General features: G+C 41.0%; 2 protein-coding genes across 2 annotated transcripts in view; one reads left to right on the forward strand and one right to left on the reverse strand.

The window, feature by feature from the left end:
* Positions 1–11,762, reverse strand: part of KIF15 (kinesin family member 15) — a 52,538-nt gene extending 40,776 nt beyond the window's left edge. Inside the window, exons 1-7 of the mRNA XM_019537342.1 lie at positions 11,676–11,762; positions 8,527–8,569; positions 7,357–7,540; positions 3,652–3,728; positions 3,195–3,232; positions 2,306–2,403; positions 1,753–1,932 (exon numbers count right to left, since the gene is read on the reverse strand). Coding sequence (XP_019392887.1) covers positions 1,753–1,932; positions 2,306–2,403; positions 3,195–3,232; positions 3,652–3,728; positions 7,357–7,540; positions 8,527–8,569; positions 11,676–11,694 — 639 coding nt within the window. The 5' untranslated portion in view covers positions 11,695–11,762. The remainder of the gene's footprint in view (positions 1–1,752; positions 1,933–2,305; positions 2,404–3,194; positions 3,233–3,651; positions 3,729–7,356; positions 7,541–8,526; positions 8,570–11,675) is intronic.
* Positions 11,763–11,855: 93 nt separating this feature from the next.
* Positions 11,856–24,488, forward strand: part of KIAA1143 (KIAA1143 ortholog) — a 16,602-nt gene continuing 3,969 nt past the window's right edge. Inside the window, exons 1-2 of the mRNA XM_019537367.1 lie at positions 11,856–12,025; positions 13,973–14,123. Coding sequence (XP_019392912.1) covers positions 11,918–12,025; positions 13,973–14,123 — 259 coding nt within the window. The 5' untranslated portion in view covers positions 11,856–11,917. The remainder of the gene's footprint in view (positions 12,026–13,972; positions 14,124–24,488) is intronic.

Consider the following 24,488-nt stretch of genomic DNA (forward strand, 5'->3'; position numbering starts at 1 on the left):
CCCCCACTCTGAGAGCTGCCATGCCCGCATCCCATCCCACCTCACCCTACCCCCTGCCCCAAGTAATGCACCCCCCCATCCCAGCTGGGCACCTTGTCCAGACCCCAGCCCAATCCCTCCCTCTCCACCCCCCAACCCCAACAGACTTGTCAACTGCCTGTTTAGTCTATGGCTGAATTTTCAAAGCAGCGCCAAATCTTTTGGATGCGATTTGGTCGAATCAAATCACTGGCGTCTGAATCCAAAGTGAATACTTGCCACTTTGCACAGGTCTAATACAGATATTAATGTGATACAAGTAAAACCTTTATGAAGGATACAAATGATAGAATTCTAGCCCTTATAGTAAATATTACTCAGTTTTTGAACACACAGCATTAGGTACATGCAGTGCATGGTAGTGGGACTTAAGAACCTAGTGCTGAACCACTGACTTTCACTGAAAGTACCAACAGAAAATTACCATCAATGCATTTTATCCACCCAAACCTCTTAACTTTGACAATCTCTAAGAAGTGCAGGGTAGGTATGGAACATACCCGCTTTCAAGAGAAAACAAATGAGAAATATTTCTTTGCATGAAGATATTTATAGTTCCACAAAGCAAGGATAAAAAAGTTTTATTTCAGTGCCTCATTCTTGCTTCAGCTAATATTGCCATATGAACAATATCATACAAAGCCTAAACCAGTAGTTCTCAACCTTTTTAGACTCAAGGCATCCATTGTTAGGACTTGTCATGTAGTAATTTTGGGTGGCTCTTAGAGCTCTTAACACCTGGATTGTCCACACATTAACACATGAAACAAATTTAGGGGTGTAGGTTGTAGCCGTGTTGGTCTAAGGACATAGGCAGACAAGGTTTTGGGGGGGTAAATCTGATATCTTTTATTAGACCAATTAAATAGTTGGAAATTATTTTCTTAGCAAGCTTTTGGGTTTAAAAAACCCTTCGCCAGGCTAAGGAAGCATCTGCAGTTGGTGTGTGCTCCACTATCCAAAGAAACTGACTTTAAGCACTTATTATGTAGCTCAAAGTTACACCACCCTAGGGCAGGATTTCTCTCTGATCTGTGCTACCCAGCTTGCCACTCTAGGCTACATCTTAGCGTAAACACCCACTCCACCCCTTCTGCTGGCTCAGATTGGGCCTCACTGCTCCCCCGACCCAGCATCCGAAATCCTTGTTTGCTGCCCTCCCCTTCCTCTCCCCCTGCTTATTTGTGGCTGCCTGTACTACTTGTCCCAGGGGAACAGACAGGGAAGGTTTAACCTGTCAGCAGCATCTGGGCAGGCAGGTTAACCCTTCCCTGCCTGCTCCCCTGGGTCAGATAGCACAGCCAGGTATTAAATGGGGACCCAGAAGGGAAGTGGGGGGAGATTCTTGTTTTTCAGTGCTCCAGGGCCCTCCTGGAGTGAGACAGTGCCAAATTTAAGCTAGCACTAATACCAATCAACATGTGTGAGACTCACAGTGCAAGGTGTAACATGGCCCACTCAAGGAACGCTTGGAAAATACCAGAGCTAGGCTTTGACTTATTTCTTGAGTGCAGAAAAACAGAGCAATTCAGTTATTGCAAAGAACCCCAAAATACCACAACAGGTCAGAATGTTCTCGACATAATGGATTCCTACTTGAAATCTCAGTTTATACTGTGAATTATATGTAGGTGTTTGCATTTCTAGTTCACAGCACCCTGGTTGAGAATTACTAGCCTAGAGGCTTCAGAAAAAGTACTCAATAAAGACTACCTGATATGCTTCTGCAGCCGATGTTAGCACCTGCTCTACAGCACCAACAACAAAGACTCCCTTCTTGATATGTTCCCTGAGAAAGAGTCCAGCTGAAGCAGAATCCAGCAAGTCAAATATCTGTTCGTTGTAGATTTCAATAAAGGAGCACTTGCAGAGAAAACTCTTTCCAGTGCCAGCCTGCAAAACAAGGAAATTTCCAGAATTGATATACCACTGTTATTAAAAAAAACCAAAATAAGTCTCTAACAACGTACAACCATTTATTTTACAAAGAAATGGTTATTGAGGATACATATTATATAACATCACTTATTATTCCAAAGGCCAACTTTTACCCTGAAAGCTAAATAAATGCATCTATGCAGAAATGTTCAGGCACTTGTATCCATCAACTGACAAAGCACTAAACAACAAATACTCCTTTACTAGGAAAGAAGATGTAAAGCTAAATGTCATGCATATCATTTTTACTTAGCCAAAGGTAAACAATTCAACTACTTAAGGTCAAAAAGAAATGTCTTTGTTTACCAAGATAAAAATAAAGTTTTACCTTTTCCTTTTCACGTTCAATCAGAAAAAATAAATATTCAAAACTCCGAGGAATTACACCTCTCAGATTATGAGTGAAATTATCAGAATCAGATGGACCTAAAAAGAGGTTTGATAAGTGATATTTAGAGGTTTAATTAGGAATTATTATTCAACAACAGCAGCTGGCTCTCTCATATATATTATGCAATATTGTGACTACAAGTTTATCACCAGTAATTTATAGCAAAACAGAAGAGGAAGAAATTGAGCCATTTCTCCTATAAAGACTTGGTTTTCTTGCATCATCTTAGATTTTATAAGATTTTAGATTTTATAAGATTAACACTGAAGTAAAATAAGTCCTGTGAAAAGCTCATCCATTTACAGTTCAAGATACTCAAAGTTTGTTTACCCATAAAAGAGATACAAGTATGCAGTCTGGGAAAATAGTCTTCCAAAAATTCTATATATTTTAATAAGAGAAGAAAGATACTTAGCTAGACTATCTCACTGGAAATTGAATTGTGTTGGGGGAAGGCAGGCAAAGGAAGGGGAAAGAGAGAAAAAGAAATCCAAGAAATACTTTCAGAATATTTAAAGGCACTTGGATACAAATATTTGATTTACTAAGTTTACTTCAGCTAAGAATAAAAAAAATAGGTCTTTCTTCAATTGGAAAAGATGCCAAGTTAGTAACTACTCCTCATTCTCTTGAAAGACTGAGATAAATTACTCCAAGTGCTATAAAAAATGCTAAAGCAATAAAAGGTACCCGAAGAAAAATGAAAACCCCACATCATAGATCATTTACAAGGCATGAAGAACATAGTATTAAAACTAAACCACATTACAGAACAAAAATATTAAAAAAAAAAATCCCTGTTCATAATAAATTATTATGCGCTTACCCATCATAGTAAATGTTTTCCCTGAACCAGTCTGACCACTGAAGTAAAGAAAACAAGTAAACAAAACTTTATTTTAGCAATGACATCACACATTAAACCTCATCTTCCAGGTCAGCCAATATGCTATCAAGCATGCAAAAAGCCACACTCTATAGCAGTGGTTTCCAACCTTTTTTTCCCCGTGCACCACACTGCTGGGAGCAGAGTGCGGCGCTGGTGGCCCAGGGGCGGGGAAACTCCTGGCACGCAATGCAGCTCGTCTTTCCTGTGCGGTGCCGGCAGCATTGCCCTTGCGACCCTTATTTGGGTCATGACCCGGGATTGGGAATTGCTACTCTATAACAACAATCTATATCTCAACACAAGTCAATTAGTATTCATTTACATGTAATTTTTAGAAACATAGGACTGTGAAACTAAAAGTTTATTTAATATGAAATAAATTTAAATGACTTACTAAGCAAAGATGGTCCCATTATAACCATTCATACAAGATTCAACAATGGTTTTGGCCACACTTGAAAACACTGACTCCTGATAAAAGAAAATACATGACATCTGGCATCAAGATTTCATAAACATTAAGCAGCAAGATCTCTTTCTCAGTATTGTCCATAGCTTAAGGAAATTTGTTGTAATAACACAACAGGAAGAGCTTTACGTATTTACATGTTGATCGTGACAATCATTTAATGCATCATTTCTGGTGCTCTTTCTTGCTGTCATCAAAACAAATGCACCAACACAACCCAGTTCCTTATTAACATGGGACCTAAAAAAATAAGTTTTATTTTTATTTTCTTATAAGTAGTGAATCAATTGCTTTGTGTTTGTGCTGGATAAAGTTTTTCTACTACCACCATCTATTGTTGTGTATTCCTCTATTAGGACTAGGGGTCTACACAACCTGAGGCAGCTGCCAATTTCATGGGGAGATCGCGGAGCCGGCCACCATTTTTGCCAGCTGATAACGGCACTCCTAGCCCCCATAACTCTGACCGGTCAAAGGCCCCTGGTAGCCCCACCCCTTGCCACTGACTGGCTGTGATGCCTGTCCACCATGCAGCTTCACCCCTCACCACCAATTGGTTGAGAGGGGCAGGGTGACAAGCAGCTTTCTTGGCCAATCAGTGGTGAAGCGTGGGGGCAGCAGCAATCTTACGTTTTCCTTCATACTGGCAGCCTCTCTCCCTTTTCCCCCCCAGTGGGCTGCACAGCCAGGCCACAGAGCTATGAGGACTCCTGGATTCCTCTAGGGAGACAATATTTTGCTTTCAGCATGTTTTGCTTTTTTGCAGATTTTGCAGGCATTGCCCAGTTTTTCAGGAATTCCAGATTTTGCAATTTCTACAAAGTAGCAATTCCAGTAGGTTCCTACTTATGATTGTAACAATGCTCTAATTTGTCTAAATAAAATGCTTTTTTAGGAGCAGTATATATTATACGACAGAGGTGACCAACCTGTGGCACACGTGCCCCAAATGGCATAGGCAGCCTCTGTGCATGATACAAGGCAGGTAGGGAAGGGAGCAGGAAACATAGCAACACAAGACAGGGAGCAGATAGCAAAGCAACAGATTGGGTAGGGGAAGGGCAAAGTAGCATTCAGTGAGGGCTTGGTGCTTACTTTGTGGCACACCAGCCAAAAGGGATGGCCCCCACCGTTAAAGAATAATATGCTTTCCATCATTAAAGCAAAGTTTCCCAGTTACAACATAGAATTTTGCATGCAAATGTATGGCGTAACATGGTCCACAGCAAATAAAATCCTTCTCATAGAATGGATGCTCGGAAGACAAAGTTACCTTTTGTTAGGGTTGTAAAATTTAATTTCTTGTGCCCTTTACAAATAGTTTGATAACTGCCTTCTCCCCCTCCCAAACACACATTACGAATTCCACAGCTAGCCTGCATCCCAGGGATATAGCAAATATTCCAACTTATTTTTAAATGTCACCAAATTGTTTACTTCGCTAGTCACGAACCTACAATGCTTGAGGGATTCACAGCACGTCATATGCATGTTCTTGAGTTTGTTTTACTGATATGGCAAGTGTACGGGTAGCTCAAGCTATGCTTATATGAATTAGTGGCATCCGATATAAATGTATTTTGTATAATAGGGTCAGGATTGCATAATGAATTTTACACCTGGAAGACGCTTGGAGCCTCAGTGGCTAAAAAGAGGTAATCCTTCACAATCAGCCTGTACCCGGGTATGTTAAATAACCACACCCTTCAAGCAGATGATGAAGTTCTGTTTTAAAAAAGGGGCCATAAGAATAACAGGCCATTGAGCAAAGCACTTTTGTCACAATAGGGAAACTGAGTAAGAGAGTATCTGTAGGTACTGGATTAGTAATCTTGGTGTCTAAAAGGATAGGTTAATATCTTGATCTTAATTAGAACAGGAAAGACTTCTACTCTAGTAAACAAATACACACTGCGGAGGGGGGGGGGTGAGGCCCACAGGATATGCATAATGTAGGCTCCCCAAAAATCCATGTAAATGGCCAGATAAGAAACCATACCTAAGCTTTATCTTGAAAACAAGTTTTACTCTTTAGCTTTCCCATGCATAGGGGAGATCTTCAGGCCCTCACCAGGGAGGCTAAGTATCCTGGCCGACAGTAGATTTAGCAGGAGACCCTGATAGAAAGTTCAGAGGCAGGGGCTGACTTCTAACCTGTTGAGCTGAGGAAAAGCTGCCTTCTTGGGTTTAAGATTCAGAATAAAATCAGAATAGTTTTACTTTTTCTTTTGCTTGTTTATTCTTATTTACTTCCTGTAGCTCAGCATATGGTTACTGATTTCTTATGTTTGCTCTTGTTTTCATAATTTTTTTTTTTGTTATAACTTATTTATTGTCAGGATAAGTGCGATTCCAGAGCATTCAACCATACAAGCAGTCCTCTTCTGTGGAATGGGAGATCCAACTTTTCTGAGTGTATGACCAGATAAGGGTGCAATTCTTCTACCTGCCAAATCCCCTATGCTAAGAGCTTGCAAGGCCTAGGTGAGATGGACAAAGCTGAGGCACCATTGATTGCAGGGTGACTTCTGGCACTTCTTAGTCTGTCCTCAGTAGTCAAGCAACAGATGCCAGAGAGGGATTTGGGAGTGAGGGGCACCCATGTAGGTATAAGAACACCCTGGGACCCCCTCTCAAATGCACGCCTGGCTGTATGAGGGTTCAGGGCATCACAGCTACTACCAAATGAAATTGAGTCACATGTTACAAGGCAAAGGTTTCTAGGACAAGCAGAAAATGAAAGTGCAATGGGACTGCTGTCCATCAAATGTTCAGAATTTCAAAAAAGTAGCTACTTGGGAATTGGCTGAACATCATATGAAGAAAAAAAAATTAAACAAACCCTGTCTTCCTATACTAGATATTTTATAATGGTACTGCTTAAAGCAAATGATTGAGGTAGTATTCTAAAATCATACAATCAGTATATCTGTTTAAAGAGCAAGTACACCAGAAGCTGACCTAACTACTCAAAAAGAACACCATCTCATATTAATCTACATAATTTTTTTTTAAATGAGTTAGACTGCTAGCTATTTTTATACAGCTAAGTTAGCAGCAAGGTTTAATTTCTATCTAAGGTAGTGGTTCTTAACCTTTTTTAGATTCGAGGCATCCCTTGATAGACTCAACATACTCCTCAAAAAATGCCAGCTCTTGGGGTTCACTTGTGTTTTAATTACAGAAAAAAACAACAGAGCAATTCACAACAGGTTAGAATGTTTTTGACACTATGGGAACCTATTTGAAATCCCTTAATTAATCTTGTAAATCATGTTTGCACACCTAACAATGGGTAACATTGTCTGGCACTTCACAGTACACTTAAAAGGATCTCAAAACATTCCAAGGAAACATGCCACTCTGGTTGAGAATCACTGGTCTATGGTATTACTATAATGTCTACAAATGCAAACTGAAATTCTAAAAAAACTTTGATAAAAAGAAATTTTTAAAAGCACTGGAGAGAAAAAATGAAAACAGAACTTGCTCAGTGGTAGTTAAAACCTACTGTAGCATTACCAGTAAGTATGAAAACAGGGATTCATATCTTATTAAATATTTTTTATAGCCATTGCAACCATTTTTTCACTTTATCAGAGATTGTCAACCCCCTTTCAAAGCTGTTACCTGGGTTGTGTCTATATTTGCAACATGGTCAAAAGTGAAGATCTTGGGTTCAGGCTTCGAATGCAGACGGATAGTATTTGATGAAAGAACTGATAAGCACAATCCTTGATCCCCATCAGCTACTGCAGGTCCTTCTGAAGGAGGACGTACTCTCACATAAACCTTGATGGCATCACCTTCAGCACTAAATGAAGCAATGTTCATATATAAAGTATTTATCAAACCATTGAAAGACAGATTTCTAAAATCATGAGATTATAGTAGTCAAATTAAGGAAGGCTTATCTGAAATTATACTAAAATCTAATCTGTAAATTTAAATTCTATAAATCTACAACTTTAAGGTATGTTGAAAATTGCAAAATGAAGGAAAAAAATTGTTTCATATAACCTGAAATTAAACACCATTGGCTGTCACCAAGGCCAGATTTAAAAAAAGGCATTGAACATCTCCAGGGTTATAACAGTTAAAGTTATATACTTTGTGAAGAAGCATTAAGCCTCATCTTACTGGGCTCAAGCTTATCTGTTACTAGTAAAAAGGAAGCAGCTGTGGGAAAGTGGCATGTTATGCCATACTTGCATAATGAAAAGTTACTTAAAAACTGTCCTTTGAAGCATTTGACGTTGGTCACCATAGGAAACAAGACACTGGAGTACAGAGATCATGGTTGTGATCCAGTACCTATAATTCAACCCACTTAATTAAACGGAAGGATATACTAGTTAAAATTAGTCCAAAGACAGTTCTACACATGAGCATTTCTTGGCCCACATTAAGATGGTTTTCCCAAAAGCTCAGTGTATGGCAATATAAAAAACAGGCTACCAGGTATTCTGCAGTCACCTAAGATGACAGCCTCAAAGTTGGGTATATACAGAAATTTACAGGCAAGCAGTTTTACAAAAGAATCCACAAGATCATTCATTCTGGCCCCCACCCATGACAACCACTAAATTCACAACTATAAAACCCTAAAACATGCCATTAGAAAATGGCAGAAAATACAAGAGCACAGGTCAATATCCTACCACTGTAGCAGCAGTTCATGAGAAGACACAAATTTCTATTCCACCACAACATTTAGAAACTCTAAACCCTCAGAATCACTGTGCCATACAGAATGCAATTTAAAATGCATCATAAAACAAATAGCAAATAGATCTTTACCTAAGTGAATTTGACAGAGGTAATGCTGGATTGCGCACATCTCCTGTAAAATAAAAGGGGAACAATGTTCATCAAACTTCAAAAGAAAACCATTTGTAGCTATCAGTAAAGGATTAGGAGAAAATATTCCAAATTATATTGGGAGAGAGAAAAAAGAAAGACATTTGCATACCCACAAAACCATTTAAACATGTTTTACATTGTAACCGGCAATAATACAAAGCTGCAAAAAATTTTCATCTGCCATATTCCTTTGCTAGATATCTGGTTTAGTGCTACTGGCATATCTAGTGGAAGCACTAATCTTTCAAGGCAAACATTTGCATATGTTTAACTTTATGCACAGTGCAACCCTATTGAATTCAGTGGGCTGCTCAAGTACATTAAGTTATGTGCATGTTTGCATCAGGCCACAGATTTTTAGCTATGGTTACAGATTCCCATACAATGGGAGTTTTAAAAAGTTTTAAAGCATGACAGGTAGATATTGCAGAACATTAAGTTTTGACGCATAGTAGCCAAAAGAAATTTCATTGCATAACAGCTAAGCAGCTGAAATACTTTTACATGATCACTGTAAAAAAATAAACTAAGATGAACTCTGTGAAATATCCAAACTTCTACCATCTTTGCTCTCACCATCAGCATAAAGAAAATAATTGTACAGGTAGTTCCACAAGATCCATCAATCCTCCTTAATGAGAACCAGCTAGCAGTAGCCCAAAAGTTCAGCTACCTAGGTTTTACAGTGACTACTAACCTTGCACTGGATGAAGAACTCAGTGTTCATATCAGAAAAACTGCCACCACCTTCAAAAAACTAAAAGAGCATGAAATAACTCAAAATTTACTATCAAGACCAAAACGCTAGCTACAAAGACACATACAGTGAGATATGAAGTACAGGTGCACTGATACATCAGTCCAATATTGAATTGAAACCAAGATAGGGAAAATTGACAGCATCAAAAATTGGCTTTTTTTGCCTGATGTGGCCAATAAATGCTCTGTGCAGGTGTACAGCCACAGCACACGTGTGGCCAGGAGCACAGCCCGGTGGTTCAGAGGCCAGCATAGGGCTGGCACAGTGTGGAGGATCAGATTGAGGCCCCCCGCAGTGAAGGAGTGGGGCAGGAGCAGGTGTTGCTGAGCCAGGGAGAGGTTGAGGATGGAGCCATGAGCAGCTCATCTGGAGGGGGGGGCCTGCCACTACACATGGTGCCCCTGGAGCTGTGTGAGAGGTTGTACTGGGGCTTTAGCCTCCCCCCTCCCCCTGAGCACAGCCTGGCCCAGTCCCCTTGCCGGGAAGTGCCCAGCACAGGCCCCGGCTGCAGCCCACCCTTGCCTCGTGCACAGATCTGGGAGCACATGTCCCCCATGCCCTCCTAGGCTACATGCAGAGACAGGAACTGTTATCGTTCCCCCACCCCACCCCGAAAAGCTGCTTGTAGTTCCATCCCATGCCCTGCCCCAGCTGAGCAACACCTGCCCCAGCCCCACTCCCTCCCTTGCTGTGGGGGCCTTGATCTTCACCCCACCACGCCCCTTCCCCTACACCAGACTTAACCAGCCCAATGCATGTCTCCAGGCTGCCCAGCTGTATATCGGAATCAGATTGGTTTGGCCAATATGGCTTCTTAAAAATCAGCCATCGGTACCGGCCCCAAAAAAATCTCTATCAGTGCACCCCTAATATGAAGTCATTTGTAATCGATCCTGACCAACAGGAAACCTTGGCAGGTGATCACAACAAGTGGCATCATCTCCACTAGGGCATCTGAGTTCAAGCTGCTGGAGTCAATTTCTGTCGCGAAGAGAAAAGAGCCTATAGGAAGCAAGCAGCTCCTGAACCACCCAACCATAACATATGCATTTGTATCCACTGCCACAGACCATACTGATCTCTGATTAAACTATGATCACATGAGATATTGGCAGACCATCTACATCATGGGATGCAATATCCACTGTCTCCTGTAGATGAAAGGATGCCAAAGCAAGCTACCATCTATATAACCAGGTTAAATGCATCATAACAAATATCTGTAAGGCCCCCCTAGCACATAGTGGCTTAAGTCTGTACTTTGGCTTCAACAGCAGGACTTCCTAACAGCGTGAGGGAGAGGCTCAAGACTGAAACTTATCACCTCTACTACATCAACCTGCTTCTCAATGAAAGAGTCCCAGACACACTGCGCTGGATATCTCTCGATTTACTTGAGGACACTGAAGCAGCATACTATGCTATGAACTTACAAAAAAAGCCAATGCAACTTTCAAACGTGGTGCATCAAAACTGCAAAATTACACAGTGAAAAATGCAATAGTGAGATGGTGAAAACACAAGAATGAAAAATGCAGTCAGGAAAATCAATCATGGCTTGTGGACAGAGGTGATATCTTTTATTAGACCAACAAGATTTTTACCAAAAAAAAATCCTTAATTGCAAGCTTTTGGGCACAAACACCCTTCATCAGGCATCAGAGAAAAGACTGTCAGGGAAATCAGAAATGTGTATATAATGAATGCATGTAATTGATAGAAAGTGAGTTACTATTTATTAATTATAAGCATGTGTGTATACACATAACTGATAGTTTGAAAACGTATATGCACACATATGTGCAACTGATAGCGCTAGGAAAATTATTAGGGAACATGAATGTGTAACTGATCGTTAATTAAGATGTGTGTGATGAACTAGAAAATTAGTTTTCTCTCTCTCTGGCTTACACCTATACACCCACCCTATATCTACATATATACATGCAGACGTACATGCATAGGCACGTATATAGGTGTAACCCATCTGGATCAGATGGGATGGACGGTACATCCCGCTCGCCGGCTCCCGACGCCCAAACAAGTAGAAACCCACTCGAAGTGAATGAGGGGGTCAGTCGCTAATGGGACGGCGAACTAGCCCGAACCTTCCTTTCCTGCGCAGCAGATGCGGGGGGAGGAGGGGCGGGAGCCTGGGCAGACCGCGACGCAGCTGCTTCCCGCCACCGCCCCGCTCTCACCTTCTCCCTTTGCTGGAGCCGCCCCCCCAGGAAGTGACGGGATCCGCCAAGCCCCCACCCCGGGTCGCTGCCAAGGCGCGGGCAGCCCCCACTCCCCAGCCCGGCCCGCTCCGCTCCACCGTCACCTTTGGTCCCGGGCGCCATGGTGCTCGCGCCCGGCGCGATGCCGCCGCTCAAGATGGCGGCTGGTTCAAATTTGGCGCTAAGCACCAGGAAAAGCGGAAGTAACGTTCCGCCAGGAAGCGGCCTTTGTCACATGACGAGGGGCAGCCCACCCCAGCCACTGTCCGCCCTGCCCCTCTCCTGGCGGAAGTGCGTCGTCCATGCTGCGGCTCGCGGGCCGTTCCCTCGAGAGGCGGCGGCGGCCATGAGCAAGCGGGACCAGGTGTCCTACGTGCCGCCGGCCGAGCCTGCCTTCCTCAGCCGCTTCAAGAAGGAGGTCGGGTACCGCGAGGGGCCCACGGTTGACACCAAGGTAATGACCCGCCGCGAGGCCCGCGTGACGTCACCTCGACCTCCCCATCAAGGCGGTAACGTTGAGGCTCCGCCCCTGTGCGCGGGTGCACCGCCCTCCATGGCCACGCCCCCTTCTCCCTTAGTGTGAGGTGTCAGGTCCCCCCCAGGGGCGGCGGGAAGGGCCCAGCTGCCTCCGTCCAGCCCCCAGTACGATAAGTATTGTATTTGCACTTTATTTTCAACCCTGGTATAATGCATTATCGATAATAGTAAAAGTGTTCAAAATGCACCATAATTTTTGAGGCAGCTCATTGTTGCGGCCTATGAAGAACCCAAGTTGCTTTGAGAGAGTCTTAACCAACATCTGGGTTTGCTGTTGGTGTTTTTTTTGTGAGTAATTGCCTCAAAATAAAGAAACGCTTTAAGTTTAACCCAATTCTCACTCACTCGCTGTTTGCTGACGGTAATCAATATAAAGTAAATAAGACTTATTTGCATGCTTTTTTTTTCAGGGTATGATAGTTTTTCAGGAAATACGATCATTTCATATTTAAGACCTGGCAACACTGCCATCCAGGCTCCCTGCAGGGGTTGGCAGGCAGCAGGGAGAAGAGGCTGGTAGGGTGCTTTGAGGCCCCCCCCCCCCCGCCACACATTATATATATTATGCAATTCATGGGTCATTGCGTGATAAATGTAGAGTGGCTGCCCTTGCTAAGTCCTTGTTGCGCCCTATAAAGGTCCATAGGGATTTAAAAAGAGATAGCTGAACCCCCAAGGCCTGGAATAGACTCCCTCCAGAGGTGGTGGGAGCCTACTTATTATGGACTCTTTTAAGAAATGTTTGGGCGGTTATCTTTTTGGGTGATATGACCCCAGCTGACTTCCTGCCCCTGGGGCAGGGGGCTGGACTTGATGATCTTCCGGGGTCCCTTCCAGCCCTAATGTATATGAAGCTGGCCCCCAGGCTAGTGCTTGAAATGGCATAACAGCTTTCTAGATGGTTGCTGTCCAGTTTTAATGGTTTAATGTGGGACAGAGCCGTTATTGCCATGGCCCTTGCATAGAGGCCCGCAAAGGACAAAACTTCAGCCTCTCGCATAGGTTAAAGCAGCGCTTCCCAGGAGGTTGCCTTGTCCTTTCAAGAGTGCCATGGGGCATCACGCAAGACTAGCACTGTTAGGGGTGCAAGCATGATTTGCAAGAGAAACCTCGAGATTTCCCCCAGGAATCCATTTGTGTTTAAACCATCCCAATCTTGGGGAAGAGGGTGGGAGGGGAATCTTCCTAAGCTCTTTGTCACAGAAGAATGGCTCTGTTATGTTTCAGGAGCCAAAGAAAACCCAAGTGAAAACAAAGCCTTGGCATCTTCCAAGGGGTGCCTCGAACCTAAGAAGGTTGAGAACTGCTTGAGTGCTGCATCAGCTTACATCTGGCTGGAGTGGCCTCTAAGGTCCTGTCTAGCTGCTTGTGTTCTTAAGCACCGTATTAAAGGGTACAAGCCTGCGCTGGGATAACTGGAGAATCCTTGGTTCTTGGCTTGAGTTACCTTTGTAGTGTTCTTGTGATGGTGAACGTCTATCCTTTTCCTAATGTTTTTCTGAAGCTTTTCTAGTGTGTCTGAACCACAGATTTCTGATTGGACATCAGTCTATGTATAAATGTCAAATAAGTGGAATATATATCTTGTCTTAAGCAGCAGCAGTTCCAGTTGTGTTCATTTATACAAGCATCTGCTGCTTTCTAGCCACTAAAAAGATGGGCATCTGCTCTTCTAGTGTAAGATTTGACTATACATTTGTGCCATTTGAGTATTGCATGTTGGGAAGGCTTGACACTGTCCTTATGTCTTTCCATCTTGAGCTTGCTACAAAAGTTGAACCAGAGGCTAATCTTCCCAGTACTGTTTGCTTAGGAACTTTGGTTTGGCATGGTCATCAGAATTGCTTTTGTTTCTCTCATGTAGAGAGAGCAGCTTCCGGTCCCTGAGGAAGATGATGAGAGTGGTAGTGACAAAGAGGATGAGCGCCCACAAGTGGTAGTGCTGAAAAAAGGGGACCTGACTGAAGAAGAGGTACTGAAAATTAAAGAGCAGATCAAAGATGCTTCAAAGTTAGGTATGTACTTAAAACAAACACTGAATCTGAAGCTGCTTGCCCTTTTGTTTTGTGTGTGTGATATATATGTTTGTGTGTGAGCGTGACACACACACACCCACACACACACGGACAGGGAGACACTATATGTACGGAGAAAGAGATTTGAATGATGCATGTTTTATTTTCTACAATTTCCTGTGACCTGTCACTTACTGTTCAGAATTCTTTGTGTAAATAACTTATCCCAGAGGTTCCCAAGCTGAGCTCTGTGGCCCACAGAACAGTTCCATAGTCTCTAGAGACCCAGCTAATACAATCATGCTGGTTCTCATTTTTGTTTCCAGCTGTGAGGAATCAATAAGCTAAAATTACTGTGTTTGTGTGAAATTCATTTTGTTGTTCTCCGTGAATAATCTCTTCAGTATGTCTTTCAGTTTTCATCTTCTGTGTTCTGACGTATTTACATATGAGCATAGGAAAAACATTTCAAATACGAGACTAGGACCATTAGGTTCTAATTTTAAATCCCTGGTTGACTGCTTCTCTACTCTGCAGTGTTAAAGGATAGTTGATGAACATGCCAAGTTTTTGTTAGGCCCAACAGGGGCAATAAACTTATAGGAAACTGCCTAAAGAAGATGGGAAATGAAAGCAGTCAGTGATAGCAGTAACGGGCATAGCTGGTGTGGAGATAGGGGAGTAGGGAGAGAGTTAAAGGAATTTAGCTTGCTAGAATGTGGAAATGGCCAAGATAGATCTGATCACACAATTCTTTTCAGTCTTCACAACATTGAGTACAACTGATGGGGACTTCCCATTCTAACTACTTTAAATGTGAAGTTCTTGAGTCATATTTCATATGTGGTATTCAATATCTGGATATATGTGTTCCAACATGCGTAAATTTGAACTGGTAGCAAATAAGCATTCAAGTGGCTGGGAGCAATCGCACTACAGTTCTTTTTATAATAAAAACTCCATGAAATTTTAGTAGTGAGTTTGAAAGGAACATGAATCTTTTCAAAGTGCAGAAATTGACCCAGACTTTAAGATCAACTGTCCCACTTAATTTATGTCTAACATTAGTTTTTCTAAAAAGAAAGCTGAAACATTCTTTGATATTGACAACACTGCCTTCAACATAGCAAAAAATGCACGATATAAAGAAATTTAATTCAGCCTGAGCACACTTTTTCAGACAAATTTTAACTTCTATGTATGTAACAAGACACTGCCACTGATGAAATGGGGTAAAAGAAATGAACCAATAGTCACATTAGTACAAGCTGGTTGGCTGAAGGTGAGAAATGATACAGTAATGACCAGGGATGCTGGTTTCAGCTGTGTCAGTTTAAAAGCATGATAACTTCACAGCTAACAAGAAAGAAGCAAAATTCAACATCCTGCCTACAATCAGACACCATCAAGTAATGAGGCTGCTTCAACCTATTGTCTGTGCCTACTTTGCATACTCAAAGAGCAACCTTTTTAAAAATAGATTGTTTTACCCAGGGGGACTTTACCATCTTTTAACTCTCCTGTGTAAGATGAAGTTTCATTTCTACCTGGGAAAACTTTTGCAATCTTTGAATTCTCCTTTGCCTGAGGAAGGTTGTTTGGGTCCGAAAACTTGCAAAGAAAGAATTTTTTTGCTATTATTTAGTTGGTCTAATAAAAGATATTTTTTCTACCCCAAGAGTTTTGTCTGATAATGATGACCATGAACCTAGATGCAGTATTTTTTCTTGTGTTTAATACTACTCCCAGTTCTAAGTGTGTAAAGAAAACCACAAGGAATTCTACTCAACTTGTTGAAGAGTCCATCCAAGAATGCAAAGAAGAAAATGGCAAGGGGGAAGTCTTTGTAAATAGACAATAAATATTTGGTGCGATAAATGAAATGAGGAAATTTTATGCATGTGGTTATGTTGGACGTCTGAGATGTGACTATTCAGCCTGTTATTCAGATATTGTCAACAGGGAGCAAATTTCTGAAATGCATCATGCAATTCACAAAGTTCTCCGCAAGCATTAGTTACCTCATGGTGTATAAGCAGGTGTTTCATTTCAGATATTTAAGTTTGTTGTCCTGTTTTAAGTATTTGTGACTATACAAGATTCAGTGCACTAAACAATCCTCCTCTCGTCTCCCCAGCATCTGCAGAGGGTAGCAATGCAGCTTAGAAGTGCTATTATGTAAATACCTGTACAGCTTGTGTGTTAATCCCATTTAAAATCTGGGACAGTCAGGACCAGGCTTTTTTTTTTTTTTAAAGAGGCACAAACCCCAGGTTGTATTAATTAAAACTGTTAAGAGTTGCATCTATATGTGTCTGATAATGATGAATATTGAAACATTGGAGAGTTTGTGTCGGGTGTTTCAGTCAAACGTTGTCAAAAGAGGGCTACATAGAGAAGCACTGAAATAAAGAAGATTTCAGAGTGACTTAACAGAATACAGACCGACAATATTACTGTTTCAGTGGAAATGTCTTGATTTAATTAACATCAAAGAATGAAAACTGCTTAAGGACAAAACCAAAAAAAAAAAATCCAAAAAACCGAATATTTTTGGTGTTTAGCCACGTTGAATTTTCCAGGTGCCAAGTGTATAAGTGGAGCCCAAAACCAAAAAAGAGGTTAACATAGAACTGCAGGAATTAAATTTCTTTTTCTGCTGTTTTGGTTATCCAGACTTCTAGTACAAATTTGTGCTAGTGATGCAAGTTGTTCCTAGTACATTTCAGCAAAATATTGGAAAATTACAGAAATAAAAATCTGAGAGAGAAGAGAACAATGAATTTTTAAAACAGTAGCAGAATTCTGAATTTTTATTCCTGTCCAGCAATTCTGGAATCTTTTCTTCATACAGTGGGCACCTATACGTGTGCTCTGGGGGTGTGGAGAGGGTGTGTTTTAATTATAGCAGCTCTCAGGAGCTGCTCTAATTAACACACCCACAGCGTCTCATGTATTCAGCATCCTGTGTTTCAAAATAGTGGTGGGAGCAAGCTCGTTTGAACTTTAAAGTGCCCCTGCTACTTTTTTAAATGCAGGGATGCTGAATATACAAGATGCTGCAGGCATTTTAATCAAGTCCACTCTGACGCATTCTAATTGGAACATGTTAGAGCACATGTAAAACTGCCCATTAAGATTGGATTGGTCAGTATTTCACAATTGGTTAACTGCTTAAAATACAAGTAAGCATGATTTACTTCCAAAAGCCAGGTGAGAAAGATCAGTATGCTTACCTGTTTAATATTCTTAGAGGGTCCATCTCCCGAACTGCAGACTCTTCAATTTTCAGAGTGTTCACAGCTTTAGGCTTATTTAAATACACATTTCACATGCTTTATAACATTTTTTTCTTTCAGTTCTGTAAAGCCTGTATAGATTTTATTAGAAAAGTAGATTCTGTCTCAGGAAAATGTTAATATTTTAATTAGCCTGGAAAAGTGGTTGCATCTTTCACACTATATATCTTCTGTAGAACCAACTGCTCTGGTAGCCACAGAAATTGTAAATGATCATATTGCGAAGAGAAGTGTCCTGCAGTATTGTGTCTGGAAAGGGATGTGATCTATTAAAGTCCAGCTGGAAAAGTCCAAGAATAATTTATTTCCCTCAGTAAGGAGAATAACAATTTGTGTAGAATGAAAGTGCACTGGGGTCAGATTAAGGCAGTGGTTTTTCAACCTTTTTAGGCCCTTGGAAAATACTAGCTCTTAACTTTCACTGTTTTTTTTGACTGTGAAAAAATACCAGAGAATTTTTTCTGTTGCAAAAACCTCAGAAAGACCACAACAGGTCAGAATGTTTTTAACACTATAGATTCCTCTTAGAAATCTTTGGGTTTCTTGTACATCATGTGTAGCTGAACCGTGTTAATATTGTGCATCAGCCTTAATGGGATGATAAGTTTATCAACTGTTCATGGCACACTGGTTGAGAATCAGTGGTTTAAATAATCTCTTTCACACAGGATCATTAAAATTGAAGGATATATGGTATGCAAACTCTGCTGTACAGTTCTTCCCATGCTGCTCAGCCATCAACTTCAGTACCTCTGGTACACCACCCTGGTTTTTTGATATCCAGTGTTAAATCTCACAAATGACTGTTGCTGTGGCAAACTGTTTTTGGCGATATGCAGGCAGATGATAGTGGGGGCACAGAGTGACTAAACTTTGAGGACTGATAGTCTCTTATCTGTGTCTCTTTTTGTCCCATGCTGTGGGCCCTTTCTCTTTGCCTGCCAGTTGAGATATGAACAAGTACATCTTCTGCCTTTGCTGTGTTCGCTGATGGCTAGAATATATGTAGATATTTGTTTTTAGGAATTGGCTTATAGGTAAAGTAGATATTGTATTAGAACAATGGTCCAGGGCAACAGCAAGAGTTAATTTATTTTTAAAAGCATTTTGTCACACAGTTTCACAGCCTTCAGGGAAGACAGGGTGTCTGCATCCAACGGATATACATATCCTGAGAAATTGAAAACATCCTAATTTTATTTTCATAATAGAGATAGGCCTGGCTCCAGTGCCCACATGCAAAAGCCCTTTGACTTTCTGGTTTTGGGAGAACAGACCAAATTAGGAGGACACCTAATCCTATACAAATTAGGATGTATATATGTGATAGATTTATGAAAATAGGATTTTGGCTGATAGACAGAATGTGCGCAGTGTAATGACCACAGGGAGACCAATTAGTGATGCCCAAAGATGGAGAGTCATCAGAGAAGAAAGTATACAAAAGGAGGTGTTTTCAAAACAGTGAGTGGGCAGGTGGCATCAGCCCCCTGACCTCCAAGGTTGCTGACGTGGGACACTGAAGCAAAGAACCTCAAGGTGGTGTTTACTTACCAGCTGGAGAGACTACATGCCTTATGCATATTCTGGGCACTGGGGAATTTTGTGGAATGTATGTTGTAATAATCTTGCTTGCTTTGCCTGCATTGGTCTTATTTCCTATCACTGTATCAGTAAAATTTGCCTATTATCAACTGGAGGAGTTTTGGTCTAGCTGAAGGTTGTGCTCACCTGGAGCAAGGTATTGGGGCTGGGTTGTGAATCAAGTGGCAACATTCATGTGTGGTCACAGTGGGAGCTAACAAAGGTGGGGCTAGCATGCTCTGCTGCTGTGCCAAGGCCCATATAGGAAGGTTTTCATGGAAACATAGATGTATGTATTGGATTTCAGTTTCCTGCTCATCTTGATCCTTTGTTCATCTCTGCCCTACCAACCTCATTTTTAGTTAAAAGAGTTCTTTGTAACAGAAGTATTGGTCTGTTATTTTTCTGTACCCAAAAATGATGGATAACTAAGCTGGCATTTTCTGAGGGAACCCTTAAGTCTAAAAAGGTTGAGAACCGTTGTTCTGTACCATTTCATTGATCTGGCAAATATAGCTGTTTAATGTCCTGTTCTTACTTAACCACTTCCTGAGGGACAGTGGAATTTAGTAACTATATATTAGCTATAACATTAGCCTTTTGTAAATAGAGTCTTGGAGAGCTCTTTAGTTAGAATTTAAGCTTTTAAATGGAAAAAATCAATAGGAAAGTTTTATATTAATGGAGAACTTGATAGAAGCTTTTAAAAAAAGTTGCCATATTTACTAAAAAGCCTTTTTTTTCGTAGGGTCAGAAGGGACCTGAGCAGATCATCGAGTCTGACCCCCTGCCGTGGCAGGAAAGAGTACTGGGGTCAAACAACCCCAGCAAGATGTACATCTAGCCTCCTCTTAAAGACCCCCGGGGTAGGAGCCGGCACCACTTCTCTTGGAAGTTGGTTCCAGATCCTAGCCGCCCTGACCATGAAGTAGCGCCTCCTGATATCTAGCCTAAATTTTGCCTAAATTCTCTCTCACATATCTTTCTATAAAGAAGTACTGTTAGTTCAGAAGTAGTAAAATTGGCTTTATGAGAAATAGTTTCTGATTATGTGCAATTTTAATTGGTACAATATACTTTCTGCCAGCATTCATTATAATCTCTAAAATTGATTTTTGTGTCGCTTTTCTAGTGTATCTGGCCTGTGGGGCATTATGATATATATAGATGACCAAAACTTGGCAGTAAGTGCGCTTACTCACTGAACGTCCTTTAATATTATTCCAGACTTGTTCACTTTGCTTGGCAGAAGGGGTGACTGCAGCCTCATCTGTCTCGTTAGAGCATCAGAGCATCTTTGTTTTCCTAACAAACTTTTTAGCACATTAATGCCCATGCTGCTGTCAAGTTTGTATACAGCAAGTGGCTATATCAAAGCCATTTTATAACTTTGAGTTAAACATCAGTTTAAAGTAAAAATTCAGCATATCTAACTGCTGTCCTCCCCTTCAAAATATTATGGGTTGAATTAATTCCTTAAATGAGTGAGACTGGATACCATGCAAATGAAAATTTTCTTGTCAAGATATCCCATTATAGTTCAGTGGGGCAAGTACAGAGGAAGGAAAATAAAGCAGGAGATCTGTTCTCAGTCGGAGTGAGAAATCTCCGTAACAGGAATATATTAACTGTTGTAGTATGACTGATTCCAAGCCCCTTGGAGTCAAGGAAACAACTGAGAAATTCATCAGTCTGGTACAAAACTTCTCCATCCTTTTAACAACACAAGTTGCACATTTTTAAGGGTTTGAGCTTACTACAGTTGCCATGAGCCCCTGCCAATTTCTGTGAGTTGTGTTTGTGTTGCCGTGCAAATGACCTATGCAAGCAAACATTGTCTGACTGTATGCCCTGCTCCTAAACAAAAAAAAAAAAAAAAGACAATGAGCTAAATATAAAAAATACTTCTTTCCCCCACTCATTTTGTAAGGTATAAGTTTGCTGCAAGAAAGCCAAGTAAAATTTTCATGAAGTGTTAACTTCTGAATTGTTACTTCTTAAATGTGGAGTTTTTAGCTCAACTTTTGAATGCAGGCCTTTTAACATATGGAATTGGGATCCAGGCAAAAATAAAAACAAAACCCAACAACAAAAACTTCGGTGAAATTTGGTCCTTGTTTTGGCTAGTAATCCTAGCATTTTAGGTGATTTTTTGTTTTTTTGTTTTTTTTGTTTAGTTGAAGAAACTCTCTTTCCTGTTCGCACTTTTTCCAAATCACTTAAATAAGACCATAGCAGCCATGTATTCTCACCTGATTCATTCTCTGTCCAGTACTGCTGACACATTTGAATTGTCAGTACAGAGGTGGTCTGCATCCATGGGTGTAGAATTTCCTAAAAGGGGATATGGCATATTGTCCTTCAGACCATCGGGTGAATGGCAGTTAGGAGTGTTTGAAGTGCTGGCTGAAGACTCCAAGGAGCTGGGGAGGAATCAGGTATTTGTAGGACGGGGACTATGGTGCCATCACTGCCACTGCCTCCAGCTGACCGAGACATGGGGGGAGACCCAGAGTTCCTCTTCCTGCCCTGATCCAGCTGTGGTCTTCAAGGAACAGCTGCACAGAGTGCCAGGCTTAGCCAGGGACAGGAGTGGTGGGACACAAGTTCCTCTTTTCAGCCTCTGCTCCTTGGCCAGTACCCCTCACAGTTTCCTCTGCTGGATAGGAGCAGGCACTGGAAGGGGGAACCTGCACGTCATTGCTGCTGTCCCCGACCAAACCCATCACTCCATGCAGCTGCTCCCTGGAGCCCACAGCTGGAGTGGGGCAGGAGAGAGTGCTCACCTCCCTTCTGTCTTGGCTCCCTCACCCTTTCCCTTGTGTCAGCATCTGCTGGAGACAGCAGCGGTAACAGGGTGCATTCCTCCTTCCAGCATCTGTTCCTGGCCAGCAGGGATCACAATAGGAAGCAGCAAATACAGAAAAACGTGCCTTTTGCTGCCACTGCCCCCACAATACCTGTATGGCTGCAGCCTGTGAGTGAAGTGGGGCAGGAACTGCTCAGGGCCTTTCTCTGCAGCTGGGTCAGCTGGGGATGGCAGCAGCAGTGGAAGTAGGGAGTGCCCACACTGGTGCGCCCTTCCTGGATCCTCTCTTGGAAAGAAGTACAAAGGTATATTGACTTGCCAGAAATTATAATCAGAACTGGAAATTGCACTTGTAATTTTTGGTTCCTTATTTTCTCATATTGCTATATTTCTCTGTTTTATTATATAGAATGTCTCCATTGGAAACTACAGTATGTTCTCTGGTATCCAGATTGCTTTGAAAGCATTTGCCTAAAGCTGTGCAGATGAGTGAAACTGCAAAAGGTCAAAGTCATCTTTCTTAACATGTCTGATTGGTTTATGTAAATAGATCCCTTGTGATGTCAGCAAGGAAATCTGTTGCGTATAGTGTAATATATTACTGGAGTGCTAGGTTGCTAGTTACCAGGCCGCTTGTAATCACTGCTTATTTTAAGTTAAAGCTACCAGTTTGCCATTGAGATAACAGAGGATGTACTGTAGTCAGATTGACATTATCTTATCTAGTTTGTAAACAGACTCCTGGAATGTTCTTACTAACATCCACAGTAGTGACATTACTGGAGGAATTGCAACAGATCTTGGATGTTATGTTGGGAAAACAAATTGTGGTTTCCCATTTAAGATACATTATTTAATTTTATCAAACTGTTGGCAGAAAAACAGTCACCACTGCAGTTGCACTGAAGCAGTAGTAGTATATCATATCTTTGCCTATCTAAGGAATACATTTCTCGCTCCTTCACTACTCTATATCAATTATATGTTTGGTTTAAACGCTCATGAAATAAGTTGGTAATTCTCCTGCTTCAATTCACATTGAGAATCAAAATGGTATAACCAATTTGATTTTCCTTAACATGAAAATAATTGAGCAATTTTGTCCTTATTAAATGTTTTATGCATAAAAAAGTTGGTATAGTCGCATGATTTAATGGGGCAGTTAACATTTTCGTCAGACGGACACCTGCTTTCTCTCCATGTAATGTTTAAATAGTGAATTTCACCCTGAGACACTTCTTATGCATATACTCCATTCAGCATGATGTAACACCTTCTTACTTAAGCCATTCTGTCCCAGGGACTAAGCACTTGTCATAAAGGTAAGGATCACAAGAGTACATTAATGGCAATACCTTGTTATAATGCTGCAGCAGCAGCAACATTCTAATGAGCTGTATCCTCATAGCTGTGCCGACACATATATGTATACTGGTGTGCATAGAAGCCAGGATCCTTCAAGCACTTTACATACATGCATAAAAAAGTATTTTGGGCAGATCAGTGTTTGCAAGACTGAGACCATAGATTAGTTGTAATGTCCTGCTGTGGAAATAGGTATTTTTTTTAAATACAAGAAACCTGTATTTCTTAAAAGACTATAGCTTTGTTTGCCAGATGCAAAAGTAATATTTCATTATCAAGCTTTGGAGATCAAGTGCCTAAGCAGGTAGATGGTGGTATACAACATAACATAACTTCCAAGGGGGATGATATAGTCTGTATTTTGTTAGTTTAATGGCATGGTATGTTTTGTTGGAAACCTTACAAAATTTTACCCACCCTCCAGAACTATACTGAAATTAGTCTTAAATTGCCTATTAAATATAGGGCAAATTAGTAAACACTGATACATAGAACATAAACTTTTACAGGCAGTCCTCAGACTTACAACACAATTGGTTCCCGAAAACCACATCTTAAGTCAAAACATTGTAACTTGGAACCAATTTTCTCGTAAGAAACAATGTTATAAATGGGGGATTGATAAATGGGGGATGTATTTATATTGTAAATAGCAATCATATTGATTTGGAAGGACTTGTTTGAGGTGACTTTGCTGGACTTTATGAAAGGCTCTTGGCTGGACTTTTTGAAGGGTTCTTGGCTGGAGTCTTTTCAGGAGTCTTGACTGCAGGTTTTTCTGGAGTCTTGTCTACTTTCTTACAGAAAGTGTCCAAGGAAGTTTGGATAGATGTTCTCCAAGGAGATGAGTGGTGCAGTGAACTTGTTCACTGGCGTGGCATCTCATTGGATCAAGCGTTGCAAAGTCAAAACTGGCATTGTAAAGTTGAAACAGGGTGTCAGTTTATAAACATTGTAAGTTGAGGACTGCCTGTATTTAAAAAAAACCATGATTGGTCTGCTGATGAACATACTTACATTTGACAAGCTTTATAGAAACGTATATACTATTCCAGTAAGTTATCTGAATATTTTCTTTTATCTGTAATGTTTTAAGAATGCAAAAGCACTGTTCTTCCAAGAAAAAAAGCTGCTTAGTTAACTTATCTCCTGCAGAAGTGCATGGCCATATTACCAACTCTTATAGAAGTCATTTGCAGAATGGGAGATCGTAATTCTTAAAGCTCAGGCTTGTTCCTAGGAAAGACTTGTGAAGGTGAGAGTTTACGTAAGCTTCCCTTGATATTTTTTTTTTTTTTTTTTTTTTTT

The sequence above is a fragment of the Crocodylus porosus genome, unplaced genomic scaffold, assembly GCF_001723895.1.
Source record: "Crocodylus porosus isolate Cpor-Errol unplaced genomic scaffold, CroPor_comp1, whole genome shotgun sequence".
Classification (NCBI taxonomy): domain Eukaryota; kingdom Metazoa; phylum Chordata; order Crocodylia; family Crocodylidae; genus Crocodylus; species Crocodylus porosus.